Source organism: Mobula hypostoma, chromosome 2 (assembly GCF_963921235.1).
Source record: "Mobula hypostoma chromosome 2, sMobHyp1.1, whole genome shotgun sequence".
Classification (NCBI taxonomy): domain Eukaryota; kingdom Metazoa; phylum Chordata; class Chondrichthyes; order Myliobatiformes; family Myliobatidae; genus Mobula; species Mobula hypostoma.
In genome coordinates this window covers 172,086,776-172,110,953 of record NC_086098.1, presented here as the reverse complement: position 1 = coordinate 172,110,953, position 24,178 = coordinate 172,086,776, and the positions used below count along the sequence as shown (strand labels likewise).

General features: G+C 39.6%; 1 protein-coding gene across 2 annotated transcripts in view; it reads left to right on the top strand.

The window, feature by feature from the left end:
- Positions 1-24,178, top strand: part of LOC134342672 (casein kinase II subunit alpha) — a 136,869-nt gene that overhangs the window by 80,963 nt on the left and 31,728 nt on the right. For both annotated transcript variants that reach the window (XM_063041079.1, XM_063041080.1), the window contains 2 exons: positions 16,495-16,606; positions 18,927-19,028. In XM_063041079.1, the coding sequence (XP_062897149.1) occupies positions 16,495-16,606; positions 18,927-19,028 (214 nt within the window). The remainder of the gene's footprint in view (positions 1-16,494; positions 16,607-18,926; positions 19,029-24,178) is intronic.

Genomic DNA, 24,178 nt, shown 5'->3' with positions numbered 1-24,178 from the left:
ATAACACGCTGGAGGAACTCAGCAGGTCGGGCAGCATCCACGGAAATGATCAGTCAACGTTCCGCCCGAAATGTTGACTGATCATTTCCATCGATGCTGCCCAACCTGCTGAGTTCCTCCAGCGTGTTGTGAGTGTCGCTTTGACCCCAACATCTGCAGATTATTTTGTTTTTATGATCATTTCACAGGTTTGGATGTTACCTAAAAGTTAGCACCTCTGTTAATAAAATTGGAATATCAATGAGAATAGCTAGTCCTTATAGGAACAAAGCCAAAGTCCAGCATTTGGCCCTTCATGTCTGCTCTGCCATTCAATGTGATCTTTAAACTCAGTGCCATTCTCCTACACTAACCCTTTATTCCTTAGATCAAAAGTTGTTTTTATCTTTGCCCAGACTTACTGTTTATATTTTTGTTTGCTTTGAAGGGGGAATTTATTACCTGTAATCTACATATTAAGTTTCTGCTTTATATAACCATGTTTCCCAACCTGCCATGAGCAAATCATCGTGCCTTTCTCATTTGTTTTATTTAGATATCAGACCTTGCTTTCAGTTTTAAGTTATATCATTTTAAATGTTTATGTAAAATTCATCATATCATGGTCACTCCTCCCTAAAAGACTCTTCAATACTAAATCTCATTTAAAAGGTTTTTAATCATTACATCTAAAATTGACTGCTCTTATTGGTTCTTTAAAATACTGAACTTGAAGCACATCTCTTGTATTTTCCAGAAATTAATCCTTCATGGTACTACTTTTAATTTGGATTGAAATGCCAATCTATGTATTAAAAAGCAACAAAGAACAACTAAACAAGAAATAAAGAAAGGGAAGATGGAGTATGAAAGTAAATTAGCACAAAATATAAAAACATAGCAAAAGTTTTTATATAAAGTGGAAGAGGGTGGCTAAAGTCAGCATAGGTCTCTTGGAAGACGAGAAGGGGGAATTGATATTGGGTGATAAGGAAATCGCTGAGGCATTGAACAACTATTTTGTGTTGGTCTTCACAGTGGAGGGCACATCTAATATGACAAAGAATGATGTTATGGACGAAATGGGAGGTGAGGACCTCGATAAAATCACTGTCACTAAAGAGATAGTGATGAGCAAACTGGAGGGCCTGAAGGTAGATAAGTCCCCTAGTCCTGATGGGATGCATCCCAGGGTGCCGAGGGAATTGGTGGAGGTTATAGTAGACGTGTTCGTAATCATTAACCAAAATTCTTTGGACTCTGGGCAGGTCCCGGCGAATTGGAAGACAGCAAATGTCACGCCACTTTTTAAAAAAAGGGATGTAGGCAAAAGACGGGCAACTATAGGCCAGTTAGCTTAACATCTGTAGTCGGGAAAATGCTTAAAGCTGTCATTAAGGAAGAAATAGCGAAACATTTAGAAAGGAGTGGTTCCATTAGACAGACTCAGCATGGATTCAGAAAGGGCAGGTCCTGTTTGACAAATTTACTGGAGTTCTTTGAGGGCATAATGAGTGCAGTGGATAGAGGGGAACAGTTGGATGTCGTATACTTGGATTTCCAGAAGGTGTTCGATAAGATGCCGCACAAGAGACTTATAAGTAAGATACGGATGCATTGAGTTGGAGGAAATGTATTGGCATGGATACTGGATTAGTTAACCAATAGAAGGCAGAGAATTGGTATAAATGGGTGTTTCTCTGGTTGGCAGTCAGTGGTGAGTGGGGTGCTGCAGCTGTTTACCATTTAAATTGATGATTTGGAAGAGGGGACTGAGTGTAAAGTAGCAAAATTTGCGGACGACACTAAACTGAGTGGAAAAGCGAATTGTAGAGAGGATGTGGAGAGTCTGCAGAGGAATATAGATAGGTTAAGTGAGTGGGCCAAGGTCTGGCAGATGGAATGCAATGTTGGTAAATGTGAGATCATCCACTTTGGAAGGAAAAATAAAAAAGCAGATTATTATTTAAATGGTGAAAGATTGCAGCATGCTGTTGTGCAGAGGGATTTGGGAGTGCTTGTGCATGAATCGTAAAAAGTTAGCTTGCAGGTACAACAGGTTATTAAGAAGACAAACAGAATGTTGCCCTTCATTGGTCGAGGGATTGAATTCAAGAGCAAGGAGGTCAAGCTGCAACTATACAGGGTACTGGTGAGGCCGCACCTGGAGTACTGTGTGCAGTTCTGGTCTCCATACTTGAAGGGTATACTGGCTTTGGAGGCAGTGCAGAGGAGGTTCACCAGGTTGATTCCAGAGATGAAGGGGTTAACCTATGAGGAGAGATTGAGTCGCCCGGGACTATACTCTGGAATTCAGAAGAATGAGAAGGAATCTTATAGAAACATACAAAATTTTGAAAGGGATAGATAAGATAAAAGTAGGAAAGTTGTTTCCATTGGTAGGTGAGACTAGAACTAGGGGATATTGCCTCAAGATTCAGGGGAGAAGATTTAGGATGGAGATGAGGAGAAACTGTTTTTCCCAGAGAGTGGTGAATCTGTGGAATTCTCTGCCCAGGGAAGCAGTTGAAACTTCTTCACTAAATACGAGGAGTGATTGATACGTGCGTGGCCTAAGGTAGAAGGCGTCAATTTTAGAAAACATTGCACATCTATTTTTCAACATAGTCCCCTCCTACACGTACACACTTAAGGCTGATTTGTACTTGTGTGTCAGGTGTACGCCATAGCCTAACGCGCACCTCTCCCAAAATGTAACTATGGGTTGCGGCAACGCAGACCGAAACAACTGTGATTGGTCCGCTTGGTAGCATCACATTTCCTCCTACGCTGCAATAGCTTCCCGCTGGGTGACTGAAGGGCAGGGAAGGAACTCTGGCTGCAATGCTTTCCATAAAGCTTTACAGACCTCCGAAATTATGGAGGACCCTGTGCTTGATGCCAGTTCGTAGCTAGCTGCTACAGCCTGTTAACATCCACCTGAAGCTAAAACTGGAATGGTGATTGCCAGTCTCTGAGTATACTGTGCGTACACTGATGCGAAATAAATGGTTGGAGACGATGAACCAAATCATCAAATCTACCTGCAGACATCTGAAAATAGTTGAAATGCATTTCCTCATCCATGTCTCTCAGTGGCCAGATAAGCACAGAAAATTCACCCTCCTTCAGTTTCAGTCGCCATTGTTTGAAGTTTGAGTTTCAACATGAAGAAACTCAACACACTGGCATAGAAACCCACCGCCAACTAGCGTTTTGGCGGTGAATTGCAGAGCGACGCAGACACACCAACGCACAAGTATAAATGCTCACAACGGCGTAGCCCACTTGCGTAGGCTACGGCGTAAGCTGGTACGCACAAGTATAAATCAGCCTTTAGTCCAGTGGTGTGGAGCATACGGATCCCTTCTTTGTAGAAGTGGTCCACAGCAGGGGTGATTGATAAGTTCGTGGCCTACGGAGATGAGTTATTAACTTCCAACTTTCTGCATTATCGCTCAAAGAGTTGAACTGCACATGCATGTAACGAGAGCGTCTTGGACCTCCAGGTGGTTCACAGCGGGGGTGATTGATAAGTTTGTGGCCTACGGTAGAAGGAGATGAGTTATACAGCTCTTGTTACATGTACATGCAGTTCAACTCTGAGTGAAAATGCAGAAAGTTTGAAGTTAATAACTCATCTCCTTCTACCTTAGGCCATGAACTTATCAATTGCCCCTCGTATATTTAAGATACAGTTAGATAGATTTTTTACATAGGGGAATTAAAGGTTATGGGGAAAAGGCAGGTAGATGGAGCTGAGTGTACAGAAAGATCAACCATGATCTTATTGAATGGCAGGGCAGGCTCAGTGGGCCGGATGGCCTTCTCCTGCTCCTATTTCTTATGTTCTTATAAAGCTTAAAGGCTCTGATAATTACTGCAGTGTATTGATACATGGACCTCCATTATTCTGACTTATACTATGCTCAACGATACTATTAATGTGTGCTGACCAGTTTATAACTAATAAAAATATATTCTGCCTTTGCTTTTTCTTAGAGCCACCCAAACAGATTGATTTCTTAATTTTCTGAGATTCTTCTTTTCCACTGTCATGTCTTGTATCTGCACACATTGCCTGTTATAACTTAGACTCCATAGTGTTACTTTCCTTGTGCACAGGGTTTGGCCGCACTCCCATGTTTTATGGAGTAGCCTGCTCCAAATTAAATCTGTTTTTAAATCCACTGTTTCCTCAAGTACAAAATGGGCAGGTATAAAATCTCATCAGATCCAGGCAGTGATGCAACCAGTTAGAATACTCCCAATGATACATTTGTAGACATTTGCTGGAGACTTGGGTGACATACCAAGTCCCCTAACAAAAAAAGCTGCTGTCCCTGGCACTTCATATTGACAAATGGCAGTCTGCCATGATGAAATCTTGTTTGGGGGAGAAAATGGAGAGTTAATGTTATTTGTAAATTTACTGTTACATAAATTGTAAGCTGTAAAGTTATTAAAAAAGGCGCAAGTGATCTGTATTGTAAGGAATAGAAATTTGCTATTCCATATGTTAAATGACTCTTATGAAGGGCATAAAATCTGGCATTTATTTAATTGTGATGTTGTAATGCTTTGAAACACGGCACCGAGTTTGCACGTTGAGGTACTACAAGCAGCAGAGATATGACTCTTGGAATAAATGATAAGTGCTGTCTAGCTCAGCCAGAGGATTCTAGTTCTTCAGTCAGTCATAGAGGTCATGGTGTACCTATATAGAACGTTGAATAGTCCACACTGGATTACTGTGTACCATTTTGGTCTCTGTGCAATCGGAGGGATGTGAAGGTACAGAGAGATTTACCAGGATGTTGCCTCATATACAACTTCTCAGTCATGTGGCGATTGCATATGCTGGGTTAGTTCTGCTCAGAGCAAAGAAGGCACAGAGGAGACAGTGCAGGTGTATAAAATTCTAAGACGACGGCATAAGGTGGATGGAGAGAAACCTTTCCTTAGTTGAGGGATCAGAGAAAAAATATTGTTTTCATTCAGAGGATGGTTACAGTCTAGAATGCACAGCTTAAAAAGGTGCTGAAAGCAGATGCACTCATAACATTTTAAAAAGAGATGTTTGGATGAGGAATTGAATTTCTGGGCAAAACAGGCTATGTTTACCAAATGCTGTTAATTCAGATTAGTGTAGATGGGTACTTAATCAGCATGGACATTGTGGACAGAAGGGCATGTTTCTGTGATGTATGATTCTGGCTGACTTTGACTTGGTTCCTTGTGCCTGTCCCTTCATTCACAAATGTCATGTCTACTATTTTACCTCAGCATCACATTCCTGAAATGGCCCACTACCCTTTTCCATTCATATGTCAAAAATCTATCCATTCATCTTAAATGTGCTCAGCTTGTCAAGTTGAAAAATTCCAAGAGATTTACTGTCCTGAGGAAGGGTCCCGGCTTGAAAGGTTGACTGTTTACTCTTTTCCATAGATACTGCACGGCTTGCTGATTTCCTTCAGCATTTTGCGTGCACTGCTTTCATTTCCAGCATCTGCAGATTTCCTCTTGTTTGTGACCAGCATCTTTCAGTTTGTCATTATTTTTAAATATCCTGTGCATTTCTTGTACGGCAAATTTGAAGTTGAATTTCTCAGAAAATTGTGCTCATTCTGTGCTGCATTGGAGTGTTTGCAAAGAAAGCTAAGAACAGTCTATTTAGTCACTCGGAGATTTTTCAGCATTTTATGATCATAGCTGTTTCATGTACATTTGCTGGTCACCTTATTCGGCACAGGAGTGGAACCCGCTGAGGTCTTTTGCTGCCCTAGTCCATTCACTTCAAGGTTAGATGTGTTGTGTGTTCGGAGATGCTGTTCTGCCCAGCACCATTGTAATGCATGGTTATTTGAGTAACTGTCACTTTGAACCAGTCTGGTCATTTTCTTCTGACCTCTCTCATTGGCAGGGTGTTTCCACCCAGTGAACTTCTACTCCTGAATGTTTTGTGTTTTGTTTATTGTACCAGTCTGTGTAAATTCTAGACACTGTTGTGCATGGAAATCCCAGGAGATCAGTACTTTCTGAGGTACTCAACCACCCCATTCCACGGTCATATTTCTTCCGTATTCTGATGTTCGGTCAGAACAACAATTGAACCTGTTTAACAAGCAGGTGTACCTAATAAAGTGGTAGTGTACATTAAAGTACTCCAAAGTTATCAATTGACCCAGCAGTAATTGTTGCTTTCAGAAGAAAGTTCCAAACTTTGATGTTTCTAGTTTTAAGTTAAGTACTAGAGCTGTCGACTCCAGCTAGTAAAATTAGTTCCTATCTGTTCACCATTTTGCTTTTAAATGGTAGCCAAAAAACTACCACATTATCACAAGAATCTTTTTGTTACTTCAGGAAATAAAATTTGCTACTTGACTTGGTCTGAATAACATTCCCTCAGGCACATTCTCTGAACTATCCCACAATTTTCAGATGGACAATAATTGACAGTGTTAGTAGCATCATGTGGAATGAGCAAAAGGTCTAGGTATATCTTGAGCTTAGCATTTGTTTGTGAGATAAGGGTGTGGATTTGTGCATGTTGGAATGGTTCAGTAGTTTTGACAATAGCTACCAAAAATGTGATAAAATATGTAGGCATAAATCCTCTTTTGGATTGGTTATATCAGTTTTCTGGATGCCACTAATCAAGTGGGGTGATTTAGTGCTTTTCACCTGCAGTTTTGCCTGCAGCTTATTGATTCCATAGTCTGGGCTTGTCAGTTTTTCATCTTATTTCTCTTAGTGGTCAAAAAGTCTGTTGAGCTGCATCTTGAATATATATTTGATGACTATCTTAGTGCAAATTGCAGAGGAGAATTCTATTGGTTTGCAGCTACTTGAGAGAAGAGTATGGCTTCTTTACAATCTTAGGTGGCTTATTCTGCAACTGCTGCCCTCTACTGGTTGCAGTGTTTAATCAATCTGTTCTCAGGGCAGCTCCCATTCCAAGAGTCAGGCTGCAACACTTTTAATTTTGCACTTCCTCTGAACACTCTTCCAGATAAGGAGACCAAAACTGTACACAACACTCCTGCTATGGTCGTACCACCATCCATATGATTACAAGATTTCCTTACTCAGTAGCTGCACAATTGTGGGATAATTGTACCTCTTGCCTCTGAACTGTGATGCTCTAGTTATTGTATGATGTCAGTTCAAGGCTTTGAAGTTACAAATAAACCATTGGGCCTTGACATTGAGTTTAGTCAGAATCATGTGAAAAGGGGCTGAAATTTTAGTTTTTGGGTCAGTTTGGGTTTCCTCTTTCCATAAGTATTCAGCACTATCAGTATCTATACATAACTAAAATTTTCATTCTGTTTATCTGTTTGTCTGTTTGTGCTGTCAAATTAGCCAGAACGGTGCTTTAAAGGGGCACTTTTTTTGACTAAATGGACTTAAAATGCGCTAACTTACGGAATGCATGCAAAGATCAGGGTTATATTCATTTAAATTTGCTCATATTCGTTTAAAATTGCTCACTCGTCAACAGGCCCCGACTTCTACACCCGATTCCAGCTTCCGTGGAAACGGCAACGCGACACCACGACACATGCGCATGGCCAGCCTCAGTAGCACCTCACGATGCTCACAGCAGTGACACCAACCCCAGCAAAAGGGCAGGGCAGCTCTATTTCGAGCAGTCACATTCTGCTAATCACCATCAGTATGTGCAGGATTGGGACAGGTCAAACTGTAACCCATGAATAAGAGATGTTTAAATTTTATTGTAATGAAGTACTTCGAAACACCCTATTCCCAGATTCTACACTTGGACTAATAAGAGATGGGAAAGAAGGAGAATGGGGAAAATAGTCGAGGACTGCTCCGGGATTTCTGAAGCAAGTGTTCTGGGTCGAGTGTATATCGTTTCTCCACGAAGTGGTGACCTCTACTATTGGATTTATTTCATCACATAAAGAGGCCAGTATCTTTCGAATCATTGAAAACACATGATGGAGATATCCTTCCATCATTCAAAGACGTCTGCAGAGAGAGAGGATTGTTGGCAGCAAACTATGGAAGAGGTAGAGAACAAGAATGCCCAGAGCAATGAGAGATTTGTTTGTCGTCTTGTTAACAAACACTGATATCAACAATCCACAGCAATTATGGAACCGGTTCAAGAATGCAATGTCTGAAGATTTCTTACCAATGGAGTGGAGAACTATCAATGATCCTAATATCATGATCGATGAGAGGCATCATGGACAAGCTGTTCTGTATTTCCAAGAGAAACTTGAGAACTTGGGCAAAACACTTGAAGAATACAACTTGCTGACACCAAGAGACAGTACAATTACTCAAAAGTGCTGGCAATCTGGAATTTTTGCGTGAACTGCATTACAAAACAGATGAACAGCAGGAATTTGTTTCACAGAAGGAGCCCGTATTGAATAATGAACAAAGAGAAGTACAGGTTTCCCCCGCCATCCGAAGGTACAGTGTTTGTATGAAATGGTTCGTAAGCCAAAATGTCATAAAGCGAAGAAGCAGTTACCATTTATTTATATGGGAAAATTTCACAGACCCAAAAATAACCTACCAAATCATGCCAAGTAACACACAAAACCTAAAATAATAGTAACATATAGTAAAAGCAGGAATGATATGATAAATACACAGCCTATATAAAGTAGAAATACTGCACTGTTCTCCATAGCGAAAATCTCACGCAAGTGCTGTTGGCAAAAACACTCTCTCCAGTAACCTTTAAGCTATGAAGCTGCCAAATCATACCAAATAACACGTAAAAATACACAGCCTATATAAAGTAGAAATAATGTATGTACAGTGTAGTGTCACTTACCGGAATCGGGACAGCACTGAGCACACTGATGATAGTGTGTTAGGCTGAGTCGTTGCAGGTTGGGGTGGTGCAGTGGCCCCCACCCTCCGGGCCACCAACCAATACCGATCCGCGAAGCATTCAGGGGTGCAGCGGTAGCTGGGAGGCACACAGTACATCTTTAAGAAAAAAGCGGAAACAAACATGCTAATTAATTAGTAATTGCCGGCCCAGATCAGTGCCGATTTCCAATTGTGTCATCTCTGAGAAACTTCACCACGATCGAAACGCTTAATTATGTCTAGTTTTACGCTAACCGTAACACCCTTACGAGCTCTTTTAAGCTTTTTCGATACCATAGAACTCATCTTGCAAACGACTGTTCACAGGCACGTGTTTAAGCAATGCTGGTGAGAACGCAGTTCCGAATCCGGGGAGAGTGGCTGCTCGGGGCGCGCGCGCTGCTTTTTTTTCGTAACAGTGAAAACACCTTCTGAAAGCGAAAATAGGGTACTAATGTAGGTCTTTCGTAACAGTGAGGTTTCGTAAAACGAATGTTTGAAAAGCGGGGGACACCCATATGTGAATATGTGTGTGACTGCTTGGAAAGGAATTTCTCTTCAATGATTTTCGTTGATGCACCAGGAGGAACGGGCAAGACGTTTATCATCAACTTGATCCTCGCCAAAGTTAGGGGAGATGGAGGTGTTGCTATTGCTGTAGCATCATCGGGTATTGCAGCAACATTGATGACTGGTGTTAGGACGGCGCATTCAAGATACCCCTCAAAGTCAATGAAGATGCCATTTGTAACATTGATAAAAACACCAATACTGCAAATTTATGCCGAAATTTGAGGCTTTTTGTCTGGGATAAGTGCCCCATGATTAGGAGGGAGAGCTTGGAATCTGTGGACCGGACTCTTTGTGATGTATGCGGCAAGAATGAGGCCTTCGGAGGTATTTTAACCATTTGCTGTGGCGATTTCCCATAGCTTCTAGCAGTTGTGAAACGAGGAAATGATGCTGATGTGGGGAATTCATGCATAAAAAATCCTTATGGAGAAGCTTCGTCAAGTTTCAATTGAAGAGAAACATGCGATTGATTGAGTGAGGGAGAAGGATGATACTCTGAGCTCTTATTGGATGTTGGAGAAGACAAGACTGAGAAAAATGAAAACGATGAAATTGAATTACCTGAAGATATGATACCGCCAGCAAAAACTATGGAAGAATGTATTGATTTCATCTACCCGACATTCGATAATCCTGCAGAACTGTTCTTGAGGAATTCTATCTTGGTTCCTCTCAATGAAATGATGTGAAAAATAAACTTCACGTGCTTTAGACGCTTCCCTGGAATCATGAAAGAATACTGTTCCTTCAGTGCCGTAAGTGAAGGAGCTAATGCTGTACATTTTCCAACAGAATTCCTTGATTCGGTCGAGCTCTGGATTGCGATCTCCCATCATTTCAGTGAGGAACTTGGATCCACCAAGGCTTTGCAATGGAATGCGAATGACGGTGGAAGAACTGCACGAGAATCTCATAGGTGCGTTCAAAAATGACATTGTCATGATCCCAAGAATTACTCTGTTTATCAGAAGGGGAAGATGTCCCTCTTCAGCGGAGCCAGTTCCTGATACGGTCATGCTTTGCTATGACTATACATAAGGTGCAAGGCCAAACCAAGGAGAATGTGCAGGTTTTTCTGGAGAAACCGGTATTCCAGCATGGTCAGCTGTATGTGGCTTTAAGCCGGGGAAAAAGAAATGAAAATGTTAGAGAATTCTTGAAGGGTGGCAGTTCAACCAGAAATGTTGTCATCAAAAGTGCCCTTCGTTAAACGAGGAGGAGCTATATTTTCTTATTTAATTTCCAAAGTAAAGCGATAGTAATAGCATTCAGGGAAATTTAATGTTCATTCTGGTCACATCCGACTGCACTACCTTTCTCTCAAAGGGTGCCCCAACGGGTCACCCGGTGGTCTAGTTTTCACTTAAAAATAATTCTGTCAAGGGTTACATTAACTTTTGAACTATATAAACCACAGTTGAAATCAGCACCAATGTGTACATTAAAATTTCCCATTTTTACTTGGTTTGCCAGTCGCCTTTTAATCAGCTGTAGCTTCCTCTGCTTTCCCTTTCCATGATCTTTTTGCTGATTGTCAGTTTTCAACCAATTTGGTCCCCTACTTGTATGCCCCTAATTATTTTGCATTGTAATTTCTCTCCACTCCATCAAACATCTCTTCAAACACTTCATTGCTGTTCTGATGGTGTCCTTTGCATGAATTGCAGTGGGATGTTTTAGTAAATTAATGTAAATGAATATCATTGTAGCAGCAGCAATGGGATTGGAAGCTTCAAGTGAATATATTTAAGTTGAATACAGTAACGTGGTTTATAATTTTTTTCTACATAATTTCTGTTTCTTTATTATTCTGTTGATTTGTTTTCTTACTTTGGAGTGATTTCTTTCCCCCACCCCCAGCCATACAGACTCCTCCTCCGGGCTGTGTAACCAATGGAGCTGGCAGGTATCCAGTTGTAAGCGTAAGGTGCTGCACTTTTAGCTACAGAATGATAGTGGCGCAGCCTGTGTTAATCTCCATCAGCTCTCAGGCTTTATCTAAATGACCCTGAAATTCATGACTTTTTTCCCCCTGCACTAATCACGCCATTGAATTAAGTGAGAGACAGGGTCTCTGACTTTCTTGTCTTAGATAGGCCTGAGGCTCATATTCTGCACTTCCAGCATTTATTATTCCGAATAGTAGATAGAATATAAAAGCCAAGAATTTACCTTTGCATTAGCTGTTTGTAAAATAGATACAATATTTATTGTCTCAAGATCATCTGGTCTTGCAAGTTGCTTCCCAAAGAAGCACTAGCAGGTTTTAATCACTTACTGGTTTATTCCAGTACCTTTCATGTATATTTGAAATTAACAGGTTGTGTTGATTAAGTTCAGTCCCTTCCATTTTACACACTTCCTTACCTTTGCAGTTTCTGAATTCAGGTTATTTACATTTTAAATGGTGTTCCAATAAGCTCATATCAGTTTGCTTGGATTGGGCATTTTTATCTTTCACTTTCCATGCTGATTACTGCTAACTGCACCATTTTCTTGGCTTGCTTCTTATAACAAAATCCATTATTTTGCATGAACCAGAAGATGCACTGATTGGCCTGTTGTTGTTGCTGACTGTGTGCAATACTGTGCAAGGTGGGCTACATTGACAAAAATACTGAAGTCTTCTTTGATTTGGCTTTTAGTGTGGGTGGTTAATTTTGGTATTTTACTGAAGTTCTTATTGAATGGCTCTTTTCAAAGCCTACAGTGATCACCAGAAACTATACAATAAGACTTAATTGAAGAAACTGGGAAAGCCAATGTCAATTTATTATATTCAGTGCAGGTGTTTATTAGCAACTTGTAATAACCATCAGATGATCTGATGTACTCAGTGTTATGAGGAGGGCAGGGCTGTGTGATTTTTTTTTAATCAAGTGTTTACATCTTTCACCCATTGTGTGAAAATTAACACCAAAATATCCAGTTTACTATTGATGGTTTATTCTTCATTCTGGCTGCAGGAATGAGATGCTACTGAACTGTGTGTGGAGAATTCGCTTTGATTAGTTCTGTATACATTTACATTAGGCTCATTTAACTTTCCCACAGATTTTATTGAAAAAATTGAAACATTTTCATTACTTTGTACAATTTGAATGTACCTGTTAATGAGTCATAAGTGTTTTCTTTGTACAGGCTTCCTCAAAATACATTTTTAGTATGACCAATTGCAAATGGGAAGGTGTCAAAGCTTCAAAGCTGTTTTGTGTGTGTAAATAGATATATAATAGGCTTTGACTGCAGAATTTCCAGAAAGTCAGTTGCAAATTAGTTTTTTTTAAAAATTACCAAGTGCGCCAAGTAGTTTCTTCATTAATGTATTCACTATAATTAACTCGTTTAAAGCTGTGTTCCAATAATACTGGGTGTAGCTGTTTCAAGCCAGTACACTCACTGGGATCAGGGTCATTAGCACTCTTAAAATATTCCACAACTCAGTCTCTACCGTTTTAGTTGGGCTACCATCTTGTAAGGTGCTTTTTATTATCATCTCAGAGACATTACCATAAGACTGTAAGATATCGGAGCAAAGTTAGGCCATTTGGCCCATGAAGTGTGCTCCGCTACATCATAATGGGTCATCCATTTTCCCCCTCAGCCCCAATCTCCTCCCTTTTCCGCGTGTCCCTATGTCTTGGCCTCCACAGCTGCTATGGCAATGAATTCTCCAGATTCACCATTCTCTGGCTAAAGAAATTCTTCCTCATTTCTGTTCTAAAAGGATACCTATCTATTGAGTCTGTGTCCTCTGGTCTTAGACTCCTCCACCATTGGAAACATCCTCTCCACATCCACTCATATTGCAGCCTTTCAGCTTTCGAATGGTTTCCATGAAGTCACCCTCATTCTTCCGAATTCCAGTGCACCAGAGTCAAGTGCTCCTCATATGACCAGCCTTTCAATCCCGGAACAATATTTGTGAAACTCCTTTGAATTCTCTCCAATGTCAGTATTTCCTCTCTTAGATAACGGGGCCCAAAACTGCTCACAATACTCCAAGTGAGGCCTCACCAGTGCTTTATTAAGCCTCAGCATTACATCCTTGCTTTTATATTCTACTCCTCTCGAATTGAATGCTAACATCGCATTTGCTTTCCTCACCACAGACTCAACCTGCAAATTAACCATTAGGGAATCCTGCTCAAGGACCCCAAATTTTTTGAATTTTTTTCAGATTTTTGAATTTTCTTTCCATTTAGAAAATAGTCTATGCTTTTATTTTGTTCTACATTTTTCTCAGTTTTTGAAAATAACCTTGTGAAGTTAGTGATAAAACCATTTATATCCTTGTCTGAGGATTGATAATTCTTCACTTCCAGTTGAGCCCCTGATTATGCCATGAACTCAATGATCTACTGAGAGTATTCACCTTGCATTAACATATTTTTGGCAAGGAAAATAATGGCACTGTTGAGTGATTTGAATAAAGCCATTTTAATAGTACATTTTTTTTTAGCTTAAGTTGCACTTGAGTTACTTTAAAATTTGTTGTGGAAGATGGAACAGAATATGTGCAGAGTATGGCTAAGATGCATTGTGCATATGTATTAGATCGCCCACATCATTCTGAAGTCTGTTTGTTTATAGATACTTCCATTATAAACATTGATAGAATAGCTTGGAGTTATGGTCATGCTTTATTCAATAACTGAATATTTTCTACATATTAAGTTTGCTGCACATGAAAATTGCCACCCGCTCTTGGAATGTCAAGATTTAGGATTGTTTAGTGTCACTTCCAGTACACAACTGTAAAGGAGAATGAAGTAATTGTTACTCTGGATCTGATGCAGCCCAAAAAGCAATAAGATAAAGAACAATAGTACAATCTCTCACTAGCTCTTCTTTCAGTTAGTCCTGACGAAGGGTCTCGGCCCGAAACGTCAACCGTACCTCTTCCTATAGATGCTGCCTGGCCTGCTGCGTTCACCAGCAACTTTTATGTGTGTTGCTTGAATATAAATATGAAGCTGGCTTATATGCATTCTTGTAGGTCTATAAAATGACCGAGTGTCTGTATATAAGGTGACTGGCAGGAAATGATAAAATAGTGGTAGTGGGAGTTGTAGATTAATGGTTGGAGGTGTTGGGGAAAACAACTGTTTTTCAGCCTGATGGTAGCCTCCTTCCTGATGGGAGTGGGACAAACAGTTCACGAGCTGGGTAGATGGGATTCCTAATGATGTTGCTGACCCTGTTTGCCCCATCTTTCTGTATATGTGTCCTTGATGGCAGGTAGGCTGGCGTGATGATGTGTTGGACTACCCATTGTAGAGCCTTCCTGTCTGCAGCAGTGCAGTTTCTGTACCATGAAATGATTGATTCCTCTAATCTAATGAATTTGTTTTACCTTTGTGCTCTCAGAAAATCCACGAGTCCATTTCTTGCAATTTGTTTTCTTGTGGTTGAATAAGAATTTGTAACTGAGATTTTTTCAGAAAAGGTTGTAAGTTTCTTCCCTCCTATCAGATTCCTTTTTCTCTATGCTTTTATCTTTCCCACCCATTTCGCTTCACCTATCACCATCTGACTATCCTCCTTCCCCTTCCCCCATCTTTTTATTCCCACGTTCTTGACCTGGAACACAACCGTTTATTTCTCTACATGCTGCCTGACCTGCTGAGTTCCTCCAGCATTTTGTGTGTTGCTCTGAATTTCGACATCTGCAGAATCTCGTGTCTTTAAGTTTCTGCCACCATTTTGAAGCTAGCTTTGATCAACATAAATTGGTGGTCTCTAAGTTCTTCTCAAAAAGTTACAAATTTTCTTTCTGTCACGTGCTTTTTATTTGTCTGAAGGTATACACTCTGTGGTCACTTTATTCGGTACACCTGTACACCTCATTAATGCAAGTATCTAATCAGCCAATCAGGTGGCAGCAACTCACTATATAAAAGCATGCAGACCTGGTCAAGAGGTTCACTTGTTGTTCACACCAAACATCAGAATTAGGAAGAAATGTGATCTAAGTGACTTTGACTATGGAATGATTGTTGGTGCCAGCTGGGGTGATTTGAGTATGTCAGAAACTGCTGATCGTATGGGATTTTCATGCACAATAATCTCTAGAGTTTACAGCGAATGGTGCAAAAGAAAAAAATCCAGTGAGTGATATTTCTGTAGGCAAAATTGCATCGTTAATGAGAGAGGTCAGTGGAGAATGGCCAAACTGGTTCATGATGGCAGTAACTCAAATAACCATGTGTTAAAACAGTGGTGTGCAGCAGAGCATCTCTGAATGCACAATATGTTGAACCTTGAAGTGGGCGGGCTACAGCAATAGAAGATCACATTGGGTTCTATTGTACCTAATGTGGCCACTGAGTGTATTTTTAATGAATGCACAAGGTAATGTGGATCTAGAGTAGTGTTGAGTATAGATCTCAATTTCACAGATATGTTTTAGATTTTCTTTGGAACTATTCCCCCATTCCTCTGCAGAATTCATTCAGTGGAGAAAATTGGGCCTAAGGAGATGATAGTAAAATTTGTGAGCAGGAAGCAGACAGCAAATTGAACTGTAAGAAATTATCTTTAGCTAACCTTTCAATTTCAATATTTGAGGAACGTGTAGGAATTTTACCACTTGATGCTAAATAATATTTTTAAATATCCTATTTGTGAGTGGATTGGATGAATTTGCACTATATATTTGCATCAGAATATTTGATTATCTTATTAATCAAGTATTCTTGTATCTTCAATTTGTGCAAGATATTTATCGCTTGTGTATCTTGATTATTATGCACATCTTTTACACAAAATCAGTATTTTATACATATCCTGTTCCGTCTTACCTGACAAATCTTTAGTTACTGAAGTGCAACTTAAGCTAAAATATATATATCTCATTAAAATGTTATTTTGTTGCTGAGAGCTTGCAAACAATATTATTAACAGATGCTGAAATGCAAAATTTTACTATTATGCTTAATTATAATTGAGTCTTAGCTGGTCCATTTTGTCTTCATTTTTAAACAAGTAAGGCTGTTTTTGGAAGAATTTTGTTTTGTCCTTTGAAATGAATTGGTTTCTTTAAACCTTTCTCATTCATATTCTCTTTTCATGCAGAAATCAAGATGACTACCAGTTAGTTCGTAAATTAGGTCGGGGGAAATACAGTGAAGTGTTCGAAGCTATTAACATCACAAACAATGAAAAAGTAGTTGTTAAAATACTTAAGGTAAGCCATTCTTTAGTACTAATTAACATAGCACTTTCTCAGAACCCATGTCTGTTGCGTATGTTGTCTAAATAAGAAAAGACCCCTACCAGTTTCATCTCAAGAGATGTGAATAAGAATATAAAAATATTAAAGCCTTTCAGTCAGTAACTGTTACATGGCATTTGTATTAATTTCAGAGCAACAGAAGGCCCTTTTATTTTGATTTACCACTGAGTTTGCAGTGGTAAGCCTCATCGAGCAATGCTTGTCCCCTTGACAGACATGCACTGATTTGGACTTGGATAGAAAAGGAAAATAATGAAGAGGTGCGAATAAAAAAATTTGATTCTATTTGTGATATTTGATCCCAATGGACTCATTCATCATCAGCATCATCAATATGTGCATTGTTGTGAGACCGAGATTGTTCCTGGAAAATTCTTCTACAGAATTGGTTTGCCATTGTTGCCTTCTAGGAAGTGTCTTTCCAAGACAGTGACCCCAGCCATCATCAGTACTTTTGAGATTGTCTGCCTGGCGTCAGTGTTTGCATAACCAGGACCTGAGATACGACCATCTACCACATGCTCCCACGGCTTCATGTGACCCTGATCGAGGGGCTAAGCAGTTGCTACAAGGCTAGTGGAGGAAAAGGTGTGCTTTGTACCTCCTTTGATAAAGACACATCTCCACCCTGGCACCCAGTAATAGACACATTAGCTCCAATATAAAAGCTAATTGAGATAATGCATTTGTTTTTTCCCTTCTGAATTAAATTTATCCCCACTCTCCAGATTCTTTGTCCAAAGTCTGCACCATGTATATTCGATAACTCTATAAACTTTGCCCCAGGTGTTTTTTCTTCTCTGTGTAAGTGTTGACAGAAAATAATACATCCTATTTGGTCATCCAGGGTGTCTGATAATAATTAGGATCATCCACAAATGCCTGTTTTGATCACCTGTAGCAGAATTTCTAATTTTTATTTGCTTTGTTGAAATACTGTCAACAGTTTTGGTCTCCTGATCTAAGAACTGGCTTTCAAGGCAGTGCACAAAGGTTCACTGGATTGATTCCTGGGATATGTGGGTTATTTTGAGGGAAATTTACACAAGAAATCTCTAACATCTCTAGAATGGTGAAATATATAAGACTTTGGGGCTTAACGGGATAATACTTTGAGGGTGTTTTCCTTAATGGAGAGGTTCTAAAACAAGGGGGCATAGATCTCTGAATAGTCTTAAAACTGCAATAAACAGCAATTTCTTCTGAAGCTGACAAACCTTTGGAATGCTCTTGAGAACTGTGGATGCTCATTCTTTAAGTATAATCAAGTCAAAACAGATTATTAAATTGAAGGGGAATTGAGGGCTGTGTATATCCAATTGGAAAAATGAACAGAAAACAAAGGTCAGGTGAGCTGTGATTTTAATGGTGTTGCAGACTTCAGGTATTACCTAATGTCTCAGGTCAAATTCTTGTGTAATATGGGCGAGGATCATGGCGGCATTCTTCCTTTGCTTGATTAACATTTGTTAATTAAATTTGCATCAGTATTTGGATTTGTTAACGTATCAACTTGAGGTGCAAATTTGCTGAGCTACCAGGGAAGCAAATGTAATTCCTTAATTTCATTTATAGACCCTTGTGATGCGCCTTTCTGCATTTGAAGGCTGCAGAATTATCAGTGGCTAGAGACTTGATTCTGTCTTCAAGCAACAGTGGGCAAAATACTTAATTATTGAGAGACATGCTATGGTATAGGATCAATAAAAATAAGACAATTTGGCACGCTACAAGGGGTCATGAAATGGTTATAATTTTAGAAGTACAGCACGATAAACAGGCCCTTGCGGCCCACTGAGCCCTTACTGCCCAATTACAAGCATGTGACCAATTAACCTTCTAGCACCAGTCTTTGGAATGTTGGAGGAAACGAGCATACAGGAAGCCCACACGATCATGGTCAAACAGCAGCAGAATTCAACCTTCACCACTGGCAGATCCACGTATCTCTTTAAATTTTACTTTTTGCCATATTCCTTTCCGTCATGTCTGTGAATTAAACGATGGAATACCTTCACTATCAAGCTTCTGTTAGTGTTGCATTACATTTGAAAGTTTGAGCTGTTTCTTAATTTTAGGTCATTCATTTCCTCATCTTTTCCACCCAAAGTAAAATCAAGGGCACTTTATGCCTTTAGAGATTAACAACTTTTGCAAGCGCTGTATGAGGTAATATATATGCTCACTGAAATTTGGCCACCGAAAGGATAACTAAATCAATCCAATTTACTTTAGAGTCTTTTAATTATAAACAACTTTATTTTTACTGCAGCCTGTAAAGAAGAAGAAAATAAAGCGTGAAATTAAAATATTGGAGAATCTACGTGGCGGTCCAAATATTATCACTCTCATAGATATCGTCAAGGATCCAGTGGTATGTGAAGATTTCTGTAGCTCCCTATCTTCCTTTCACTCTTTCTTAATGGGTGACAATTACCTTAGTGAAAGTTTACTTGTAAATTGCAGTTTATATTGGGGGAACTAATTTTGGACATTTTGTACATATTACCATTGGGGGGAAAACAGTCCTGAATCATAAGAATACAAATGAGAAAAATACTTAACATTCCCTATTTCTTAATGTCATATTTTCTTATGTGTTCACTAATTGTGACTGTGGTGTACCTCCTCCTCCATTTCTGTCCTCTGGATTCTTGAATGGCAAATTGATTATATTCCATTTTTATTCTATTTATTATAGTGTTCCCAGTAATAAATTGAATGCAGATAAATTCTTAGCAAACCTACTCAGTGATTATATCATAAACTGATGGCTATCAGGAAAGATGTCCAAAGGATAGTATCTCATACCGGGCTGTATTTATCAGCGATGTCCTCCTTTGAGCAACAGGGTTTCCCTCCCTCTACTATTGATGGTGCCCTCACCCACATCTCCATTTCCTGTACATCCATGCTCACTCCCATCTTCCCGTGCCTCTATAGTGGTAGTCCCTCTTGTCCTTGCCTACCATCCCATCAGTCTCCGCATCTAACACATCTCTGCAACTTCTGCTATCTCCAAAGGGATTCTACCACTAAACAGCTCTACTCCCGCCCCCCCGGCTTTCTGCAGGGATTTCTCCCTTGGCGATTCCCTTGGCCATTTGTCCCTCCCCACTAATCTTCTTCCAGGCAGTTATCCCTGCAGCGGCCTAAAAGCTACACCTGCCCATACACCAAATCCCTCATCTCCGTTCAGGGCCCCAAGCAGTCCTTCTAAGTGAGGCAACATTTCACCTGTGAATCTGCTGGGCTTATCTATTGTGTCTGGTGCTCCTGATGCGGCCTCCACATTTGTGCCACCTTCATAAATTGGGGGAACGGCTTCATCAAGCACCTCACACGAACCACCACAAGCAGGATTTTCCGGTAGTCAAACCTTTTAATTCTGATTTCTATTAGGACATTTTGGTCTGTGGCTGCTTCTTGTGCAACACCTTATATTCTGTCTGGGTACCCTCCAACCTGATGGCATGAGTATCAGTTTCTCTTTCCGAATAACAAATCTTCCCTCCCCGCCCCCCCAATCCCCAATCGTAACTTTTACTTCTAACCTGCCTATTACTTCCCATGTGTCCCTTTCTTCTTCCCTTCCAGCTATCCTCTTACCCCTCTCCCTCACCTGTTTATTCATTTCCATAGATGCTGCCTGACCTGTTGAGTTCCTTCAGCATTTTGTGTGTGTTGTTTTGGATTTTTGGCATCTTCAGACTTTCTCGTGTTTGTATATTTATCAGATGTTTCCTTAAGTCTCTATGGAATTAACTGAAGTGTTCAATAGTGTCTGTTCCAAAAAAAAATTTGTGAGATAACAAATTATGTGCAAATAATCCGATATTTGGTGTCTCTTTCAACTAGATATAGTTGTGATAAGGTTTTGATCATGAAGTTTGGCTATAAGTGCACATTTTTTTTAAACATGGTATGCTGGGTTCCATCCAGTTAATCTGTTTTTTCTTGTAATGCATTTAGTGAAACATTTTTCTTTCTGCCTTTAAATATAGAATTATTTGTTTCCATCAAGTTACAGAATACAGGCACAATGAATTGATTGGCTGATTTAGGCACTGTATCATTTAATCTGAATGCACAAGTGTTGATTGGGTTGAATATATTGCTGATCTCGTAGTGTATGGTGACTGGCTAACATTTGGAGAGAACAAGATCTTATATTAGGAACTTTTTTTGTGCTGAATGAATGCTTGAATTTCTGCAGATTTAGTTGTATTTAGTTCAGAAAGAGTTATGACAGAACTACAATGGCTTCACAAAGACCTTAAATTTAGATTCAAATTTTTTAAAATCACATGTACATGGAAACATACAGTGAAATGCATTGTAACAACCAACAGGGATGTGCTGGGTCCAGCCTACAAATGTTACCACACACTCATTGAATTTTGTCAACAAAGCAAACCGCTTTCCCATCCACTCACACACCCAGACAGGCCTCCAATTCCAGGATTGGGCACCTCTATCCTCCAGTCCCTGGCCCAGACTTGCAAACAATGGGCTTTTGACCTCTGGATAAGTTGACACTAGGGGCTTCGACTTTCAGGCCCCTATCTCTATACACACTGATTTTGGTCTTTGACCTTTGGGATTAACATAGAAACATAGAAAACCTACAGAACAATATGGGCCCTTTGGCCCACAAAGTTGTGCCGATCATGTCCCTACCTGAGAAGTTACTAGGCTTACCCATAGCCCTCTATTTTTCCAAGTTCCATGTACCTATCCAAAAGTCTCTTAAAAGATCCTAGCGTATCCGCCTCCACCACCGTTGCCGGCTGCCCATTCCACGCACTCACCACTCTCTGCGTAAAAACCTGTGTCCTCTTGTGGCAACCATTTCAGCCTTGGGAAAAAGCCTCTGACTATCCACACAATCAATGCCTCTCATAATCTTATATACCTCTATCAGGTCACCTCTCATCCTCCGTCGCTCCAAGGAGAAAAGGCCGAGTTCACTCAACCTGTTTTCATAAGGCATGCTCCCCAATCCAGGCAACATCCTTGTAAATCTCCTCTGCACCTTTTTTATGGTTTCCACCAAATTAATGGAAGACCGAGAATTTAGCTGACTGCCAAGTTATAAGGTGGCATAAAACATAGGAGCAGAATCGGGCCATTTGGCCCATCAAACCTGTTCTGCCATTCAATCATGACTGATCCTTTTTTTTCCCTCCTCCTCAGCCCCTCTCCCTAGCCTTCACCTGGATAAGACAATACTGGGAACAATTTGACTTCCAAGAACCTGGATAATTTGGCACTTATTCGGGGTCAGCAATATGTTCTAATAAGCATGAAATGCTTTGTATAGCAGTAATCACCTTTGCAAAGCAAACTCTTGAATGAAAAGGAAGCCATGCAGATGTCGAAAATGTGAAATTAAAGTAAAATGCTTATAGCAATCGGCAAGCTGGCAGCAGACTGAGTTAAGTTCCCTGCAATTTGAGGGTGTGTATTTACTGAGTGTCATGCAATAGTTTAGCTCAGTGCATATATAACAGCTTTCAAAGACCAACTAATTTTATTCTCCCTCTTTGTACAGTCTTTGGAAAAAATCTTCTTTAAATATTTATATTTTAAATCTAATCTATTTTGTTTTCACCTCCTGCATGGTCAGACAATTTATGCCTGTACATAAATATAAACTTCTGTCTATTTTTGACAAGTTTATGCATGTTGACCAACAGTGCATTTTTTGCCAAAGATGTAGTTTCAAGGAGATGGGTTGATTAGATGAGATGAAGAAAGAGGGCTGCAATTTAGTTGAACTGAAGAATGGGAAAGCAGTGCCTTAGTCCTTAAAATGGTAAGAGAAGTGAGAAAGAAGAGACTGACTATAGTCTTTCAAACATCTCTGGATTAGCTGGATGCACCAGAAGCTTGTCTCTTGAGCAGATGACACAATTGGGGCATCCTCTGGTTCCTGAAAAATTCAAATTCTATGAAATATACATAATTCTTAAGCGTGGAGGATTGTTGCTGATTTAGTGTTCCTCCCTCGTTTGGAAGGCCGGGGGTCATCAAACATTAAGGAGTCAGGCCTGAGATAAGAAGCAATTTATTCAGGACTGAGATAAGAAGCAATTTATTCTGGAGAATAGCAAATCTTCGAAATTCTGTACCCAAAGGTCCGTGGAGACTCTGGCTGAGTATATTCAGGAGAGAGTTGGGAAATGTTAAGATTAAAGCACCTCATGGAATATGAGGGAAGCTGAGGATGCTGAGGTAGAAGATCACTCGTGTGATCTGTCTATTTGTCTATACATCACAAAAATGAAAAGAATGGTCAACAGGCAAGAAGGGCCAGATGGCATACTCCTACTTCTGATTTTTTTTTTATGTTTCTCTGTTCTGTAAATAGACTATTGAGCTCAAGTTGGAGGCAGTTTGTACTTTGTCTTCTGAGATTTGTACTGAGCCCATATTTATTCCACTAACATGTTTGTTTTGAACTCATCAAGGCTAATCATCGTCATGTTCACAATGCCAGCTGAGGTGATTTTATTTTTTCATAGCGAGCTGATGAAATGCATATAGTCCCATTATAAAGGATTAAGAGAATGGTTTTTTGGTCTGAGTGTGAAGAATTTTTATTTATTTGAATGAAGCTTTGATTATTTTATGCTAAATTATTATTATCATTTTGTCATTTTGTCATTTTGTTTTTATGTTTTTTTCCTGTTTTGCATCCTCTTTTTAATCACTAAGCACTCCTAGTTAATTTGATTCCAATGTTTCTTATTCTTTTCATCCAGTATAGAGCATATCCATCTCAGATATATATATATCCATCTTTCTGTAAACTTTGTGATGTGGTCAATTTATATTTAATGCCATGTTAGATTGCTTCAATTCAAATTTTACAGCAGTCATTACACCAATCTAAATGAATTAAACCCAAGGCTCAGGGGTGAAAAGGCCAGTACCTTAGAACAGTGAACTACCTATATCCCAGAGTCTGAGACCTAAATTATCATCATTTATATGAAGTACAGAATTTTTGGAATATTTATTTCTCCCATCCTCACCAATCTCCAGAAGGAATTTGATCTTCATCTGACCTCTTATTCCCAAACATTTGACTGTTGGTGGCATTGGGCCATGTAGAAGATTACTGGTATGGTCAAAAACTATCCGATTGATTTTTTTTTTTTACACAGATACATTTACCAGTGCATGTCTTTATCCATATTCTGTACAGGGAAGCATCTCCTCTGCCTAGTACTGACATTTTCCGAAGTTCAAACTGCTTCACTTGCATCTTGTGTTTTAAGAACAACATGCACAACGTGGTTGAGGAATCAGCAGATCAGGCGGCATCTATAGAAATAAACCTGCTGAGCATTTTGTGTATGTGTTCCTCTGGGTTTTTAGCATCTGTAGAATCTCTTGTGTTAATGATCTGATGGACAATTTGCATTGAATTTTATGTAAGTGACTTGCTGTATTAATAATTTTAGTGAAATAGAGGTGGTCAGGGTGACTATTTCCATTAGCAGTTTGTAGTTGAGT